General features: G+C 45.2%; 1 protein-coding gene across 1 annotated transcript in view; it reads left to right on the forward strand.

The window, feature by feature from the left end:
- The first annotated feature begins 88 nt into the window (after window positions 1–88).
- The window catches only part of LOC108110826 (protein dachsous), a 66,573-nt gene continuing 48,030 nt past the window's right edge, over window positions 89–18,631 (forward strand). The window contains exons 1-2 of the mRNA XM_017220062.2: window positions 89–790; window positions 7,537–9,518. Of these exons, the coding sequence (XP_017075551.2) occupies window positions 7,638–9,518 (1,881 nt within the window). The 5' untranslated portion in view covers window positions 89–790; window positions 7,537–7,637. The remainder of the gene's footprint in view (window positions 791–7,536; window positions 9,519–18,631) is intronic.

Genomic DNA, 18,631 nt, shown 5'->3' on the forward strand with positions numbered 1-18,631 from the left:
TCGGGCATCCTGAAGACAGAGAGAGCGAGCCCGGCTCCAGTCTCCGTCTCCGGTCTTCAGGGCTCGTCAGTCTGTCGTGTGTTTTCGTCGCAGCCACATTGGAGAATCGCAGCGAGCGGAGGAAACTCGTTTCTCAGTCGCGTTCTCCTCGTGTCGCCGTCGGAATTTGAATTTGAGTCCGCAAAAGTCTGGCTATAATAATAATAATAAACGTATTCAAATACGTCCGAAAGAGAGTGCAAGAAAATCCAAGTGCAGTGCAGACAAATCGAAGTAAATCGAATGAATAACCGATTATTGTAGCCCCTGAAAATCGCCGTCGCATTCTTCGCCGCGTTTTTCTTTTTGTTTTCGTCAACGTTTTTGGTCGTCGTCGCCGCTGCTTTTTCGCCGCGTGTGAGTAAAGATTGGTGGAAAATCGTAAAGGAAAATAATCAAATCGCCTAGAATATCGTCAAAAAGCTAAATAGTGTGTTTCTTAAAATCAAGCCGAGAAAATCGAACGGTGAATACACAAACAAAACACGGCGGCAGCAGCACAACAAATACACAGAGTAAAAGGCGAAAAAAAATATTGTTCAACAAGTCAAACGAGTTCTTTTTGGCTCGCTTCGGCCGTGTGGCTAAAGATACAACAACATTGTGTTTGTGGCAGCGGGTTTTCGCCCTGTTGTTGCTGTTGTTTCCCTGCTGCCGTTTGCGCCTTTGGTGAAAAATATTGGCAACAGCCGCAGCGCTCCAGCGGCTCCAAAGCAAAGGCAGCACCGCAGCAGCGAAGAGGCCACGAAATGTAAGCGAAAAGATGAGAAGTACCACCCAAAAATGAGCCAGCTCTGAGGGGGACAATGTCAAGGAGGACAGTTATCATCTCAAGAGAAATGGCCAATGAAAACACCTAAGTTAGGCGTCCGTTAGAATCCATGAAGATTGAAGTTAGACAAACATATTTGGGAATATTTAATGGGACCATAGAACGGGAAATTTCAGAAGTTAATTAAAAATAGGTTGGAAAGAAAGATAACCCTCGCAGCAATATATAAATATTATCAGTCAGCACCTAAAGCTTTTCCTAACTATTTTATACAGAAAAACGCTTAGCAATTTGGGGCAAACAGTAGGTAAACCCAAAACGGTTGAAAGTACAACATTGAAAAGCCCATCGAGAGTTAAAAATAAAAGATGAAAGGGCCCAGAATCCAAAGTAAACAGCCAGAATATGGAAAGGTATGGCTTGGCTGGGGCCTAATTAGATGTTTTCTTTTCTTTTTTTGTGCTGGGGAAACAGGAGCGAAAACAACTTGAAATAGTCAAATTGGTAATCGAAAGCGATGGACCCGAGAAAGAAAGAGGTGGTGGCTGCAGAAGAGGAAGACACACACTCGCCGTGAATGTGAACCGCCTCCTCTTGGGTGCTGCTACGGCTGTCTATTTCTTCTTCGCCTTCCACTTTGTATTCCATTTCTCCAAGTGCTGTTCGAGTTTTCCTCTTTTCCGTCGTCGCCTCTTTTTATTTTTGGTCCGCTCCCGAGGAAAATGTGAAAAACAAATAGAGTCGGTGTTCTTGGCGTTGGTGTAGTGCTGTGTGGCTGGCAGACCGAGAACGGCATTGGGAATTTTATTCTACCTGTTTTACACGTCGCCAAGCGACTGCGATTGAGGCGATCGATCTCTAATCTCCGTCGATACGGAGCGACACGTGAAGGGAATGGAAATGTGCGCAAAGTGTCGCCCAGCTGTGATTCCTGGAAAAACACCACTCTCTGTGACAATACCTCAGAATTGGAAGACAATCTGAGAAAAGAGAAGATACGAATGTGGATTAGATTGGCCAAAGGCATGGCTTGTTGAAAATAATAAAAACTTTAATTTCCTGTTATTTAAAAATCAAATGCAGTTCTTAGTTAATATGATTTGTGGTACATAGCTCTTTCTAGCCACGACAAACTATTTCATAATTGACAATTTTCGAGAAAGAAGTCCGAGGCGTGCTCGGATTTTTTAATGCTTTTCCAATTAAATTTGTGTGCGTTGTTAAATTATTACGAACCGCTCGTCCGGGGGCCTTATTCAATTTTCATGCTGCTAAAAGCCAGAGCAGTCGGACATTAGGGCCCAGTTTTTATGGCCCTTAATTTACACTTCCCTTCAAGTTGGCCTGAAACCCCGAACGGGAAAACAAAAGGCCGCCGAGTTCAAAGTTGAGCCGAGAGAGAAGGGAGAACAGAATAAAATATAATTTTCATTTCCCATTCTGTGTCTGTGTGTGTGTGTGTGTTTCCAGCCCCGCCCCTTCTAAATATTTGCTTTATCAGACCTAACGGTCACGGACTCGAAGTTCATCTTACGGTTTATCTCTGGGCGGCAGGTGTTCGTCTAAAGGTGCGGGCGCTCAAACGAAAGACTGAGGACACAAACTTGCAAAACGCAGTTTAATGCGCTTTAAATTGCTCCAGTGTCCGCCGGCTTTCCCCTTTCCCCACTAATTGCCGCAATGCTTAGTGCTGTACAAACAAAGATTACGCTTTAATCTATTTTCGCATGTGTGCGGAGGAAAAAGCCATCAGAGCGGACCACACACATTCAGCTCGATGTGCCGGGAAAATTACATTAGACGATGCCGATGTCTACACGGCAAGAAAAAAAAAGCAGCAAATTAGAGACATATTTTTATTGGTGTATTTAATTTCTGACTAAAATAAAAGCACATCCTGAATAAAAATAAAATAAATTACTATGATCATAGTATCCATATATTTCCGCAGTAATATCTTTATACATTGAGCGCATCGTAAATATTTTCCTTTCTGTACGGAGAGACACGCACCTGCTGCAAACACCCGCTCTGGAAAGAGGGAAAAGGGGATTTTCCTCGCGCTAATTTCTTTGTTGAGCTTCATGCGAGTTGGCACCGCGGACATTCGAATGTGACTTGGCCTGTGATTAGTCGGCGAATATGTTCATCGTCCGTCGCTGGATGAAGACACTTCTCTAGCTGGGAAAAGAATGGAACAGGTTGTAGTTTCGACTCGCGTCCCCATCTCGTGCCAGGTGGGCATAAATATTTGCTAACACAATAACCATCTTAATTCGAGCATGTCGTATTGAACCACCTGAGACTCGGGCCCGTTTTATGGCCCACATGTGTTGGCCCTGATATTGCACGGGCAAAGACCATTAAAACGAGATTAAATTCGGAATGATATCAATCAGATCAGAAGACAGAATCACAATCAACAGAACTTATAGCTTGAAGAAGAGTTTTCTAAAATAAGTTAAGTAACAATATTTGTAATATGAGTACAGAGAAGCTCTACTGTAAACTGAGTGTATTTTATGGATATTCTACCCAGCTTAGGGAAGCTGTTATTCGTTTTAAATTTTCACACTTGTTTCTCAGAGCCATAAACATGTTGGCTACATAATTTGATTTGTTTTATTGGTCAGCCTTCGTTATAGAACCAGAATGAAACGCCCGAGATAAACGGGAACGGAACGTTATATACTCGGTTTAGCTTCTATCGAAATCGGATGCTGATTGAGAAATATTTGTGTGTTTACGACGAGGGGCGGGTGCTGCTGTGGGTTAATGAACCCCTCTCCGGATCGAGCGGTCGGGGATTAGCATTATGGGCTGCCTTAATGGCGACCATAAAACGCGCCAAACAATGGCCAAAACCACACTCAGCCATGACAATCATTGCTAAATGCTTTCGGCTACCCAAACACAACTTAGGAACTGAGTCAGCGAGAAGATGATGCCGTGGACAGGCTTCCGGTGATGGAGTAAATCTATTAATACCCCATATAATTCTAGCGGAGATGCGCTGCCCACGGTTAGGTCGAGTCCCCTTGATAGGTTGGGACTAGCTAAAGAATGAAACAGTTGAAAATGAAAATATACTATTCCCTTGTTCTGTTTTATAAAATAAAAAACCATGTCATACGAATTCTTGATGCAACGCCTTGTAACTTCAGAGGAGGAAAACCCCAACTGCAACTTGTGGATGCTGCCGCTGTCGTTGTGGCGATAAGATATGATCCTCAACATCTCATCTGTGTCCCTGTTTTTCGCTGTCACTTGCCACTAATTAGCGCTCATTATGCTGTGCGATTCCTCGCCAGAATCAAGCATCCTCCACTGGCAATTAAAAAGTGTCAATCCCACTTGATTTACACCGGTTAAGGGCCTTTAAAAAGTGAAATGCAATAAATGCAAAACGAAATCGAAATGAAAGCGAAAATCTTTGTTTGCCACTCGGTTTCACTTGCATTTTCGCACTTTTCCTAGCAGAAAAACTATCGTGTCTACTTCACGCTTTCGCAGGTCTGAATATCTGACGTGATCCACGCTTGGTTGGCTTTGGATCTGGCCTGTCGGATCTTTTGGATTTGCATCTAAATGAGTTCGATTAATATGCGGACAATTAAAGTTTCGCTGTTTATAGCCCGCCGTCTCGTGTGTGTCGGACAATTAGAAAGTCATTAGAAGTAACTTATTAGCTGGCAGACTGGCCGTATATAAGCCCAGACTCCGGTCTCCGATCTCCGCCCCCCTCGGCAGTTTTCATAAATTACTCAACATTTAATTAAACACGCTCTAAAGCGTCTACTTACCACCTACTTAGCCTCTGGTTTTAGACAACAATTTTGCATAATTTGCAGTTAAATCACGAGCGGAACCCCGGCAACAACAACATCCCAGCCCAAACAAGTTGATTTGCCTCTTCGACTCTTTTAATTGTTCGAGTAGAAAATCTCGGCTACATGTGTAATGTGCATGTTAATGAAGTCTCTAAAGAGCCTTTATTTTGTCTTAGCTGCCCGCTGTTTGGCCAGTGATTAAGCGTTGGCAAAACACTTCTTCCGGCTACCGATTCTCCCATTTTTTGTGGCCATGCGAAACTCTTGCTCCAGTAAAGTTTCCCATTTGATTGCCGGTTGTTGAATCCACGGCTCCTTTCAGCCCATAAATTGGAGCGTAAACCCCGGCAGTGGATTAGCCATTTGGCTCTTAGCAACGACAACCACACTAGCAGACAGACTGACCCACGATAGAAAGTTTCGATAAATAGAAGACTTAAATAATATTTGCTCCTACTCTTTGTATGCAGTTTCCCAAAGCACACTGATTTTTACGATTAATATTAATGAAAATTCCCCTATTGCAGTTACAGTAGCTTTCTGCCAGCGAATTCCCCCGGATTGGGACTCATCCTCTAGGTTTCTGCATCCCGAGGCTCCCACCTCCCTCTCCTCATTCCCAGACTAATTAGTTGGACTGTAAAGTTTACGCTGTTATCGTTATGATTGTGTACGTTTTATTTCGCTCTACAGGGCTATGGGTATTCGCTGTTACCTTTATTTGCTATTAACTAGATTTTATTGATGCCGCTCTGTTTTTGTTTCTGATTTTTCAGCTTTCCTCCTTTTTGTTGGTACGGTTTTACGACCTTTTGTGCGCTCGTAAAAACAACGAAAAAAAAAAGAAACAGAAACATCAAAAATTCTCCCGGGAAAAGGCATAATTTTTAATGGCCCGAACCTGGGTTGGCAACGTGAAATTGTTAGGAACTCCCTGGAACTCCAGCAAACAACTGGAACCACAAATATAATTACAACTTTGTCATTCGATATTAGATGCCGGCAGAGTGCACAGAACCCCAAGATACCCATTCTGCCATATTCACTCTTTTATTAGTGCACAGAAAGAAATATTGCCCACCAGACTGGCTGTTTAATGGGGGTTTATACAAAATCAAATCAAGAGATTTATATTCCTTGAAACATGCTTTAGGCAGTCATATTTTATTAGAGTTGACTTACTTCTTACTTCTTCTTAGATGATGGGGTAGATCTTAACTTATTTTCTCGCAGTGCTAGCTCCCATTTGTTCCATCCACTGGTCATTCCCACAGCCCTCATGGTCTGTCCACTCCACCATTTCCAACGGATCTCAGATCTCAGGTGCAGCCACACGCAAGGCGACCGACCGCCAGCTGGCACTCAAATCGGACTGCTCTACGATCCCAGATCTGCGCATCTGGACGGGAGCTGTCCACCTTGGGGCGCCAGGGATCGGGATCGGGAGCGGGACTTGGGGATCGGTAACCGCTCCACGGGCTTTCTAATGTGTTTGGGTATTAGCAGTTCATCTAAACTTATGACAAGTGCAAATCAAACTGACGTTTCCGCAACGGCAGCTCACTCTCCATCTCCATCTCCATCTCCATCTTCATCCGTCTTCTCCTGGGGTAATTTGCGTATCACAGAGTTCAGACCTAACGTACTCCTCGACTTTTTGATGGAGGCCCCGTTGCAGTTTATTAAATTACGCCTCATGTCATGCCTCATGGAAGGAAGGGACATGATCATTATAAAGTTATTAGATACCTAATGGTAGCGGCATCTCTCGATGGACATGAAAGACTGGCTCCGGCTGGCTAATTTATCCGCAGAAATCTCTCTTTCCTCAGAGGATGATGGTCGTATGTCAATCACTGGAGGGGAAGAATCCGACAGTCTTCTAACGCCAAGTTTGATCTCTTCGTTTCCCAAGACTCATTAATTCGGTTTTAATTGCTAGCCACGATCAAACAGGATCATCTGGGCCGAGTTCTCGAGCGGTTGGAGTTAGGAGATCTCTATCTGATCACGAAATGAAACTTCTAAGGCATTCCCAAAATAATAATCATAATTTTATATATTGTTCGTCTGCGCGCCCTCCCTTTTCCTTTTATTATTTTCGCTTATCGCGCGAGAAAAATCTTTCCAAATTGCAGTGGAAACAAATGTTGTTTTGGCCACTCAAAAAAAGTGTTAGTCATGGTCTTGTTAACTAAATTGTTTGCCACGAATTGCTCGGCCGTCGAAGCGTTCCCATTTCGATTCCAATTCCAGCCACATGGCATTAGTTCTGAGTCTGGAATTGGTCATCCAGCAATGGCAACTTTGGCCGAGGAATTGTTTGTTCGATTTCTCTCGGAATGTGTGTGTTTGCGTCTGCGTTTGTGTGTGCCAGCCATATTTCATCGAGGGCCCAAAACCGAAAACCCAAACCCAAACCCAAACCCAATCCCAAAACCAGAACCAGTATAACAGAGGTCCGAAAAGCATACCGAGACCCTTTTAGCCTTTGAACCTTTCGCACGCAGGTAGAATCGACATCGTCTGCGTCTCGGGTCTTTTGTCTTCGTTCCTGATCTTTCTTGGCCGTCTATTAGCATTTCAAATTCCCCCAAATGGCCAAATGGAAATGCATCCACCATGCGTAAGCCTCCATCTCCAACCTCACCATCATCATCGTAGCAGTCATCAGGCGGAGCTAAGCGCATTGGGGCAGTTATCAGTCTATTAGCTGCGACTATGGGTTCTGCTCTTGGGGGTTCTTTAAGTTGGCTCTTTGTCTAGGTGCAAGGCTTTAAGTGTGGGCGGTGATTATGGTCAGCACATTTGTCACTAGTACACTGCTAAAAATTTATGCATTTTCATAAGTTACCAAAAATTAATTGATGGAATCTTTTTTTGGTTTCCTTTTAGATTTACCATGGCCATGCTGGACGGAGGCAATCTCAGTCAAGGACGCTCTTAGCTCCTGTTAGTTTCTTTCGAAACATCCACCCAGAGTGGATCCGTCAGCCATGAAAGCCGCATTGGGTTCGGCAGTCGCCGGGAAAATGACGAGGGGTAATCACCAGCCGAAGAACTTAACAATGTTCCATCGATGCCGGAGACGTTCCAACATCAAATCAAAGCTTATGCCACCCGCCCTGCATCCCTCACACCTGCTGAGGAGTAGCTTACTACATCTGCTGTTGATTCTGCTCCTGGGATCCACGCAGGCTGCCTCTAACGATAAAGAGAGGGAGCGAAAACTGGAGGTCTTTGAAGGCGTGCCTGTGGATCACCAGATCGGTTACATAGGGGACTTCGATGGGATAGATAGTGGTCCGCCGTATATAATCGTGGCAGAGGCGGGAGTGGAAACGGATCTGGCTATAGATCGAGCCACAGGAGAAATCCGCTCTAAGGTCAAACTGGACCGAGAAACTCGAGCTTCTTATAGTCTGGTGGCCATTCCGCTGAGTGGCCGTAATATTCGAGTGCTGGTCACGGTGAAGGATGAGAATGATAACGCCCCCACGTTTCCACAACCCTCGATGCACATAGAGTTCCCAGAGAACACCCCAAGGGAGGTCAAGAGAACTCTGCTCCCAGCTAGGGACCTTGACCTGGAACCATACAACACTCAGAAATATAATATCGTGTCGGGGAATGTTAACGAAGCCTTTAGGCTGTCATCCCACAGGGAGAGGGATGGTGTCCTGTACTTGGACCTGCAAATCAGCGGGTTTCTGGATAGAGAAACCACACCAGGTTACAGCCTCCTAATCGAAGCTTTAGATGGCGGAACTCCTCCGTTGCGGGGGTTCATGACCGTCAATATTACCATTCAGGATGTGAACGACAATCAGCCGATTTTCAATCAGAGCAGATACTTTGCCACAGTTCCAGAAAATGCCACTGTGGGTACGAGTGTTCTTCAGGTGTATGCCTCAGACACGGATGCCGATGAGAATGGCTTGGTGGAGTATGCTATTAATAGGAGGCAAAGCGACAAGGAGCAAATGTTTCGGATAGATCCTCGGACAGGAGCTATTTACATCAACAAGGCCCTGGACTTTGAAACCAAGGAGCTTCATGAACTCGTGGTGGTGGCCAAAGACCATGGTGAACAGCCGCTGGAAACAACCGCCTTTGTTTCCATAAGAGTTACGGATGTGAATGACAATCAACCGACAATAAATGTGATTTTCCTCAGTGACGATGCCTCCCCAAAGATATCGGAGTCAGCTCAGCCGGGGGAGTTTGTGGCCAGGATTTCCGTACACGACCCCGATTCGAAAACGGAGTACGCCAACGTGAATGTGACTCTGAACGGAGGAGACGGTCATTTCGCACTGACCACCAGAGATAACAGTATTTACTTGGTGATAGTTCACCTGCCGCTGGACAGGGAGATGGTTTCCAATTACACCCTCAGTGTTATAGCCACCGATAAGGGAACTCCCCCGCTGCACGCTTCCAAGTCGATATTCCTGAGGATAACCGATGTCAATGATAATCCACCTGAGTTCGAGCAGGATCTTTACCACGCCAATGTGATGGAGGTAGCTGATCCGGGTACATCGGTGCTACAGGTTCTGGCCCACGATCGCGATGAGGGCTTGAACTCGGCGTTGAGTTACTCGCTGGCCGAAACACCTGAAACCCATGCCCAATGGTTTCAGATTGACCCACAAACGGGCTTGATCACCACCCGATCGCATATCGATTGCGAAACGGAGCCGGTGCCGCAGCTAACAGTCATCGCCAGGGACGGAGGAGTTCCGCCCCTCTCCTCCACCGCCACCGTCCTGGTAACCATCCACGACGTAAATGACAACGAACCGATCTTCGATCAGAGCTTCTACAACGTTTCCGTCGCTGAGAACGAACCCGTGGGCAGGTGCATACTCAAGGTGAGTCATTAGCTCAGTACTATTTCATTTCCAGCTCCCGTTTTCCCAATGGTGACCCACTTTCCGGGCGGGTCATTAAAACGTTTGTCTCGCCAACTGCCTCGAATCCACACAACGAGCGTCGCTTATGGATTTTCCACGTACTTGGGCCCCAAAACTAATCTCATGCATCAATTACCCGCTCCCAGTCAGATCAGTCAGTCGGACATCAGACATCGGACGTTGGACATCAGAAATCAGACATCGGGCCTCAAACATCGACTTCGACATCCGTAGGGAGTCGTGAGGGGAAGGGGGTTAGATGGAAGCGGTGCATGCCACGAGTTGCAGTTAGGCTCGGAAGGGTATGTGGAAACCATGTTGAGGTTGGTAACGTGGGTAGTGCAAATGCAGATTTTAAAAATCTTTTACTTAGCCACATAGGATCAGGTCAGATCACTTTAAAACTTCAATAAAGAACATTCATTGGTAATAAAAATATTGAAATATTGTGGAAAGGGTATTTACCACACTGATTGAATGCCTTGAAGTGCTGTTAACGTCTTGTTAACTTCTTTGAGCACAAATTCCAAGCAGTTCCCGTTCGGAGTCCCTCCAGAAAAACACCACCCAAATCCCCCCAACTACCATCCTCATTCGGACCCTGAGCCAAGCAGGCTTCTCACTCTTTTGTAGTTAATCCATTCATCATCGGGTAATTACATTTTTATAACATTTTTCTCCGCTTACAAAAACAAAATGGGCAGCCCAAAAATAGGGAACAAAGTTTGGAAAAAAACATCAACAACGGAGATACAAGGCCTGAAACCGTTGCCAGCGCTTAACGAAGGCATTTTGTTCGCTCTTCCCTCTTCGGCGGCTGGGCCCATTCTTCTCTGAACACATAGATATATCTACCAGAGCGTCTCGAGACGTCGACAAGATTTTTGTTCAGACTATCAAATGTGACCTCTCTTGTCTCTCAGAAAACAACTAAAAAACAAACCGACAACGAAACGGAGGGAAAAACCCGCGACCGACTGACTGAAAATGTAGCCGCGATTCCAAGCTTCCCAGCAATTTAACAACAACACGAGTTTCAACTCAGTGCAATGTTTACAACAAAAAGTAGGCAAAGGCGAAGAGTACATTACTATCGAAAAGGCTAGGAATTTAGTTAAAAACGATGAATTTTTATGAAAACATAGGTCAACATTAGGTTTGTGATAATCTGATTCACTCAATATCTAGTTAATGTTTCCCCATTTTCTGGGTGTAATTTGGTCCGGAATGCCTATTTTTGGCAGATCCAAAGCACCCTCCGAGCTAATTTCGTCTTAACTACACAGATCCCTTCTCCTCGCCCGTTGGCTTAGATGATTTCCGCAAATCAAGGCAAATCAAATCGAATCAAATCTCATCAAAAGTACAACAACGTGAGAGAGACCAAATTAACGGACACGGGGACAGAGAAGCGAAGCAACAATAAGTTGGAATAACAACGCCAATTCTCGACAACGAAGAGATTTGATGAAATCTGACAAAAAGTCACGTTTCCTTAATTACAATGGAGAAAAATCAGATTTGCTGCCGCTGATACCCGGCTCTCCGAAAATTAACCACAAACGAACAAAATTCGAGATACAAAACGCATAATTGGCTCACGCAAAAATAAAATAACAGAAACAGAAACAGAAACCGAAACCGAAACTGAAATGATGAGGTCTGAACTGGGCAATCTAAAGAATTGAGAAAGAGATGGATAACCGTCCATACTAAGGGATCTCTCAGTATCTGGTGCGATTTGGGAGCTCAATAATCATAAAATGCGTCCGCAGTCCGAGGCAGAGGCCCTAAAAACTAAATTCGAACGCCCGCGGTCCCCTTTCCTTGATCTTTTCGTTATTTGGCCGCATATTGAAGCCAATCTGTGGTCGTGAAGACAATAAAAGACCCAAAAACCCAACCCAAGCTTGAAAAAACGCAAAATCGGAATTTCGTATATAAAAACACACACAAAATAAGAAAAAAAGCGAAACAAGAAGCTCTGGCCAAAGGGCCAGACTTTCAGCAAACTTTTTTATGGCCCGCAACTAAAGCAAATTAAAAACAAGCAACGAAAAAAGTCGTTGAAAGAATCACATACGAATATAAGTCAGGGGAGGTGCTCTCCGAAAAAAGTCAATAATTCTAAAAGCAAAAGCCACAAATAGTTGCACCAAGTCTCCGAATCCCCGAAGGCTGAAAGAGAGCACTTCTCGGCATAACTGCCACTCGCTTTTAGTGAGAAGCCGAAATACTTTGCCAGCTGCTCGTCATTGTTTTGGCCCGAAAGTTTGCATCGGATTCGAGCCATCGAAAGGAATTTGCAATTATCGAAGATAATTGCGGGAGAAACTGTGGGGAATAAAGAGAATACTTGAGAGGAACTTCTCTAATTTGGGAAAACTTTTGGATTGAGTAAAGGCAGTTTAAAAGAAAAATCTTATTTAACGCTTATCTTTGGCGTTCATAAACTGCTTTAGATTCTAAGATAATCATTTGGTTATATATCCTATACATATCATTCGCTTAATACTCTCTGTAAATTCCTTATTCTTTTTGGCCATCTTCCCTTTCCTTTCCCTTCGCCTTTTTTCGGGCCACACCTTTCGCTTCTTGGCTACTACAAGCAGCTGTTGTTGCCTTTACTGCCGCCGTATTATTTTCTAGCCGAAGAAGCGGAAATGCTATTTAATTAGAGGCGATCAAATGCCGCCATTCCGGCTCCGTAGTCGTCTCTAGCGCGTCTGACCAGCTAATGGCTAACCAAATTACACTTTAATTCGGGCCACGAAACAAAAGACTTAGGCAACGAACTTGCGTCCAAGTGGGAGTGTCGTTGGGGGATTACTCATCATCCCATCCCGCTCGCTCCCTCGCTCCATTTGAAATTATTATGCGAGCGTAAAAATTAAAATCTCATTATGCAAATTACAAGAAAAGGAAAAACTAAATAATACAAAAATGCGGCCTACGCCTGCCCTCCTGGCCCCCGTTTCCCTCCACTCCTCCGCCCAATTTGGAGTTTCCTTTTGGCAATGGAAGAAGTGGAAAAAGACAGCATAATTTGCTCGTCGTGTGGTGGTTGTCATCTTAGATTTGTTGTTGCAGTTGCAGTTACACACTAAATTACAGGCAATTACATTGGGGGAGAGGGTGAAAAAGGGAGAGTGGGGCTATCTGGGAACTGCACTCGCAGATTCCTAAGACGTTCTGCCCCCTTCGGCGATCCCCTTTTCACCACCCGAAACGAAAGCCAGCGATTTGGCAGCTGGAACCTCGGACTGCCAACAAGTTCGGAATAAGTTCGGTGCCTTAGTGGCTTTAACATCTAATTTCGATGTTATTGCTGTTGCAGAGAGAGAAAAGTCCACTTCGAAATATAAGTAGAAGATATTCAGCAGAAAAATGTGGACCTATCCAATTTCATTTTGAATCAATCTTAGGACAACTCGTAACTTTTGATCTTTGATTGACCATATAAAGAAAAACAACTTTAAGGTTTCGCTTTTTACATTTTTTGCGCGTGTTCCTTGGTGTTGCAATTTCACATTGTTTGGCTAATCTACGTAAATCTCATTTTCGGGTGGCTCCCACAATTACAACATAGGGTTGGCGGGGGCAGTGGCGGTGGTGCAGGGGAGCCGTAGAAAGGGGAGGGGAGCCAAAGGGAACACGATCTGCCCATTTGGCCAAGTTATGTGGTCGCTCCTCTAATGCACAAACACTCGCACAAACGCACACACACTGAACTGGTTTTTCGCTGGCGGAGGGTGCAAGTGGCAGGTTCCCCTGCCGCCCCGTTAACCCCTTTTCTCCACCTTTCCTTGATTGCGTATGCGGCGCTCAGTGTGCACCAATTTTCTTTGTCTCTTGACTCAATTCACTTTTTTCTAAACATCGATGCGATGCCCTTTTATGTGGCTATATCTCGGCATTTTTCTCAGGGAGTTAAGGAGAGAGGCCCTCTCTCTCCTCGTCTCGGGAGAGTATTTACTCAACTTCTCTCCTTCTCTCTTGCGTTTACGCGACTTGTTCTGCACAATTTTAATTTTATAAACACCTTTAACGCATTTTTGAGCGCTCACATTCCATAAATGCCAGCCCAGAGAGCGCGAGAGAGAATTCAGGAGAGAACTGGAGAAACTCACCTCGAATTCGCCGCACTTCGAATGTGTCCCAAGTCGCTGCCATTCAGAAATTCAGCGATTTGGAGCGAAATAGTTTTGTCCACGATCTCTCTCTCTCTCTCTCTCTTCTCTCGGCCTCTCGCCTTCTCTCTTTATCTCTGGGTTAAGACAAAATGGTTGGAAAAATCATGGCGTAGCCGGTTTTTTCAAAATACGGTTTCAGCTTTTTTCCTTAGTGTGATTCCATGATATACTCCAACCACATGGCTGAGAGCCCACTCTCCGTCTCCCTCTCGCTCTGAGTTAATATTTTAATTAAGTTGCGAGGGGAGACCGAGATAAGAGCCTTGAATGGCCATTTGCCGTCACACGACAACATAATTTTTGACACAATTTCGCGGGCCAAGTTAAGCATCGGGAGATAATCGCCTCTCCTGGCCCATAACAAACACCATAAGGAAGCCACCGAGGAGCCGATCAGCCATTGAGCTGAGCAGAAAGAACACGGCGAAAATAGCCGAGAGCGCTGATGGCTATCAAAACATCAATAAACCTTAACTGATAGGCTCGAAGGAAGGAAGCAGGGGGTTGGGAAGGGGGTTCGGCGGGGCAGCGCAGAGAAAGAGCTTTCATTTTGCATATTTGATCCAAGGGGAGAAGGACCCAGAGAATCCGCGACGTCGACGCATCAAATGTGCATCAATTTGCGGGCCAAACGCGACAACAGGCAGTCAGCCACGCGTGCAATACTGTGGATGCCACTGACCAAGCAGATTCACTGAGAAAAACGTTTGATAAGGTCCATCGAAGATTCTTGTCAGCACATCGGATAAAGAGGTTGTACTAAGTAGTAAGGTAAGGGTGCCATTATAAATGAAAGGATAGATTACAGATTCCCTCTTAATCAAGGATAATAAGAAATCGATGACTGATTTCTGCCAGTGTGCCGTGGCTCCTGGGGCTGCCTCTGTGGCCATATTTAGTAAATACCGCTTCTGTGGCTGCTTTTAAACGTGCAATTAAAGCGCGCACACACACAGTCGCGCGAAAGAGAAAGAGGAAGAGAGCGAAAGAGAGGGGGCGTGTGGAGGACTGAGACGGAGATACTGGGATCTGAAATGCTCAACGCGCGCGCACACATCACAACAACCCGAGGGCATTGGCTACTGCATTTGCATAGCCGCCAAGAGCTCAAAGCTCCGAGATGAGACTTCCGCGGGAAGAGCGGAGAAAGGAGTGAAGAATGGAGAATCGGAGGGAAGACAGCTCCTCCAAGTCACGGAGACAGCCGGGAAAAGGAGATGCGCGATTCGCCAGGCAGATGCCAAACTGAAGAATTCGCAGCAGCCGAAGAGGTTACACCTATTTCAGGGGATTACAGGGTACTACGGGTTGTAATGGATAATACAATGAAGATAGCATTTTAGTTCAAGTAACAAGAAGAGGTTTTAAAAGCTATTTCTTGAGTAGTTTAATCCGTTCCGCACAATAACTTTAATCCGTTCCGAAGGTCATTGCTTAGTCGAGCTATTACGGTGTCCAGTTCTGGCCACTAACTTCATTTTCCGTCCATCAATCGCAAAAAGCTTCTATTCTTTTGTTCCACCCATTTTTTGGGAGGATGCTAGTGCTAGCCTGGCTCAAACAATTAACTCGTCTCGCTGTCCATTAGGCCGGACTTGTCGGCCAAAATCAATACGCTGCCAGATGAGCTTCGCTAGCACTTTGTGGTCTTCTCGCAACGGCAGCACAGAAAACTGAAAGTGTGTTGATTGATGGGCCAAAGTGGAAGTCAAAGTCCGCGGCTCAGATGAGCTGCCAAAGTCTGAGGTCAAGATACGTATGCTTGTGACGGTCTTCGGTCCCCGATTCTTCTGCTCTTCAGCTCATCTGCATGCGAATGGCAATCAATGCAATCGCTCCGCCCCCTTCGAGAGCCAAGACTCTTAACAACTTCTGGGGAAAAAACGTGCGATTCTAAATGAGCATATCAACAGCTTACAAGACCCAAGAGCCCAAACCAAACCCAAACCCAAAGCCAGGTCTGTAGAGCTGGAAAGCCCGGCCAGAGATGCTCCGTTGATAGCTTTTGCATATCGTTGTTGCCTGTAAAAGTATTTACCACAGCCACACAAAAAGCAAACAAAAAAGGAAGAAGAAAAATCAGCAGCCAAAGGCTGGCAGCTTATTTGGCCCTAATGTACCCAGGTCCTGCGACGAGAGCCGCAACAAGCGGGTTCACAATTTTAATTAGTTAATTATTTTTACTTTTAAGCAAACAAGATTTCAGAGACAAATAAAAAGGGGAGCTCAACGCGAGCCAGAGACACAGAGCAAAGCTTTTTCCAATCCCAAATCTCGACCCAGCTTGATCCCGAAACATTGTGCCCCAGCTGGGGATTTGCTTTTTCCTCCCGTTCCTCATTTTTTCCACCTTTTTTCGCCAAACCTTGGAATGGCCGGCAATCTGCATACGTGCATCTCGACCAGTCTTCGGGCTCCCTTCTGCCATTCTCCGTAGCCTGTAGCCTGTGGGCTGTAGCCTGCATTCTCCTATCTGCTGTCTACTGTCTACTGTCTTCTGTCGTTTGTCTCCCGTCTCATTTGTCGTCACCGGCGGAGAGCTGTGCTTCCAACTTTACAGATTCCCGAATCTGATTTTCATTCCTTCCTCTACACTAGAATGCGGCCACATAGTTGCCGAAGAAAGTGTTCTGTAATTTTTAATATTTAAGAAGATTTTTTTGTTTTTAAAGTTGTTTTGACACTTGAACTTTACTTTATTACGACACACATTAGTCCACTTTATACTCTTTCTTGTCAAGTGCAAAAACCAAAAAAGAAAACCAAAAATCTTGACCAGCTTGTGGACGAAAAAATTCCTCGTGTGGGTTGCCCAACATTCACAACATCGAATCTGGCCCATTGTTGCTGAATGCTGGCGATGATGATGATTATGGCCAAACGGATTTGCATATTTTTGTGTGTAGAACACGGCCCATACAAAGCCAAGTATTTCATAAATCCCCACAAGAGTTTTTGGCTTGCAAATTAAATTGTCAATCATTTTTATAACTTGGCCCGATCGACGTGTGCGTGAAGAGAAGTTAATGCCAAAATGATATGTGAAAAGCGGACTATGGGCAACAACAACCACTGACTCAAATACCAAATATAAACGATAATTTTTTGTTGAATTTTTAAACAGTCATTGGCTTGTCTGGTCTTTTGTCTCTCGTCGCTGTTGTTGGCACTTTGTCGGTGGTGGCCAAAGATCTAAAGATCTATCAAGATATCTCTGGCTATGTTTGGGCCAGAGCCACACATAAATAATGAATTATGCCCGATTATTAGGCGACTTATGCAGAGGCCAAAACGACACAACACAAAAACCAGCGACTGCTAAAAAATTACCGCGATTAGTTGATTTGAGTGCTCATGGGAAGTGTTTATCTGGGCTGGCTACTGGAGCTATGCTGGCCGAACATAAATCAAATCCATCTTCAGGTATTGTCAACCTTTTTCGAGTGTTTTTTCAAATCCGGCTTGAATGTGTAACATTAACGAAAGCAGTGGAAATCGTCATCAGCTGGGAGATATCATCGCATGAGCTCATTTCTCAGGGTGCCGCCGCCTCAATAAAACCTGCAACATTGTAGCATGTTGATGGGCTGCCACGACAACCCGAAGGCCTTCCACAAGAGAGAGGGTAGCGGGGCATATCCGCACAGTTATTGATTAAGAGCCATAACAAAGGCAGCGGAGCCAAAAATTACTGATTGAAAGCGGACAGAACGTGTCGAAAGCAAGGGATCGGCAACAACTGAGCCTGGAATAACTGTAGAGCCCCGAAATTCGTGTAATTGCAGTTGCAATTTGCAAGGGAACAAAGGGAAAATTGCAGAAAAAATGGGCACGGGACTCGGGCCGAAACTCCGCCCAGCCCCACCCTCTGCTGGGCTGTAAATGCCCTTGAGGAAAGTCAGAGAGCAACAGAACTTCCCCTTGAGGCAGCCAGTCGTATGACGTCCTTACACTGCAGGAAACACCAGGAACTTGGTTCCAATTAACATTCCGTAGTGGCTTGGGAATTCCATTTGCTGTCACCATAGATGACTTACTTTTAGAACTCAAACTAACTTTTTGCGTAATAAGTGTTGTGATTTTTCTATCTGCAATGTCAGAACCCCATCATTTTAAAACCCACTTTGAAAATGGAGAGCTCCAACTTTGACCCACTTCGATTCTGGGTCCCTCAGCTTGCCCCAAAGTTCCATAAATTACCACATCGACTTCCTGCCACTGGCGGGCAATTCATAAATTAAAGCAAGTTAATATTTCAGTGTCCGGAGTGCAACACCTCCGTGGCCTCGGATATTAAAATGCTTAATTGAATTTGTAAAGGCCAGCGAATGGCCCCCGATAAGGATAACTCTGGACTGGAGACCCGGACGCCTCCTCATCTGGATTTTGGAGCCCATCCTCCTGCCTTTTCGGGCTCACCATAAACAAACGCGCAACTTTTATTGCCGCTGATTGTTAATTTGTGAAGCGATAACGCGTTCGCGGATAGCGACCCCAATTTCTCAGTGTCTCTCCGCCTCAATTCTCTACTCCGTGCTCCGGACTTTTCTCCCAGTGCGAATTTGTGACACCCTTGAGGGGAACTCCTCTAGATATCCCTTTCTTTTGCGATGCAGCGCGTCGTATCGATAAACTCATCCTTTTCTTGCAGGGATCCTCCTCCTCTCCGAGTTCCAGTCTCCTCCATATGCTGTTTCCTGCCCCGCCAGAAATGACATGACAAATGTCTTTGACCAGGGCCCAGAGAAGCACAGAATCAGAGAACCGCATCGAACTCTCGGATCCCCGCAGGCAACAGCCCCCCTCGCCCAGCCTTCGCCTTTTGTTGTTCAATTCAATTTATTGTCGAAAGTTCGTAGTTGAAAGAACATTTTAATT

Source organism: Drosophila eugracilis, unplaced genomic scaffold (genome assembly GCF_018153835.1).
Source record: "Drosophila eugracilis isolate 14026-0451.02 unplaced genomic scaffold, ASM1815383v1 contig_2152, whole genome shotgun sequence".
Taxonomy (NCBI): domain Eukaryota; kingdom Metazoa; phylum Arthropoda; class Insecta; order Diptera; family Drosophilidae; genus Drosophila; species Drosophila eugracilis.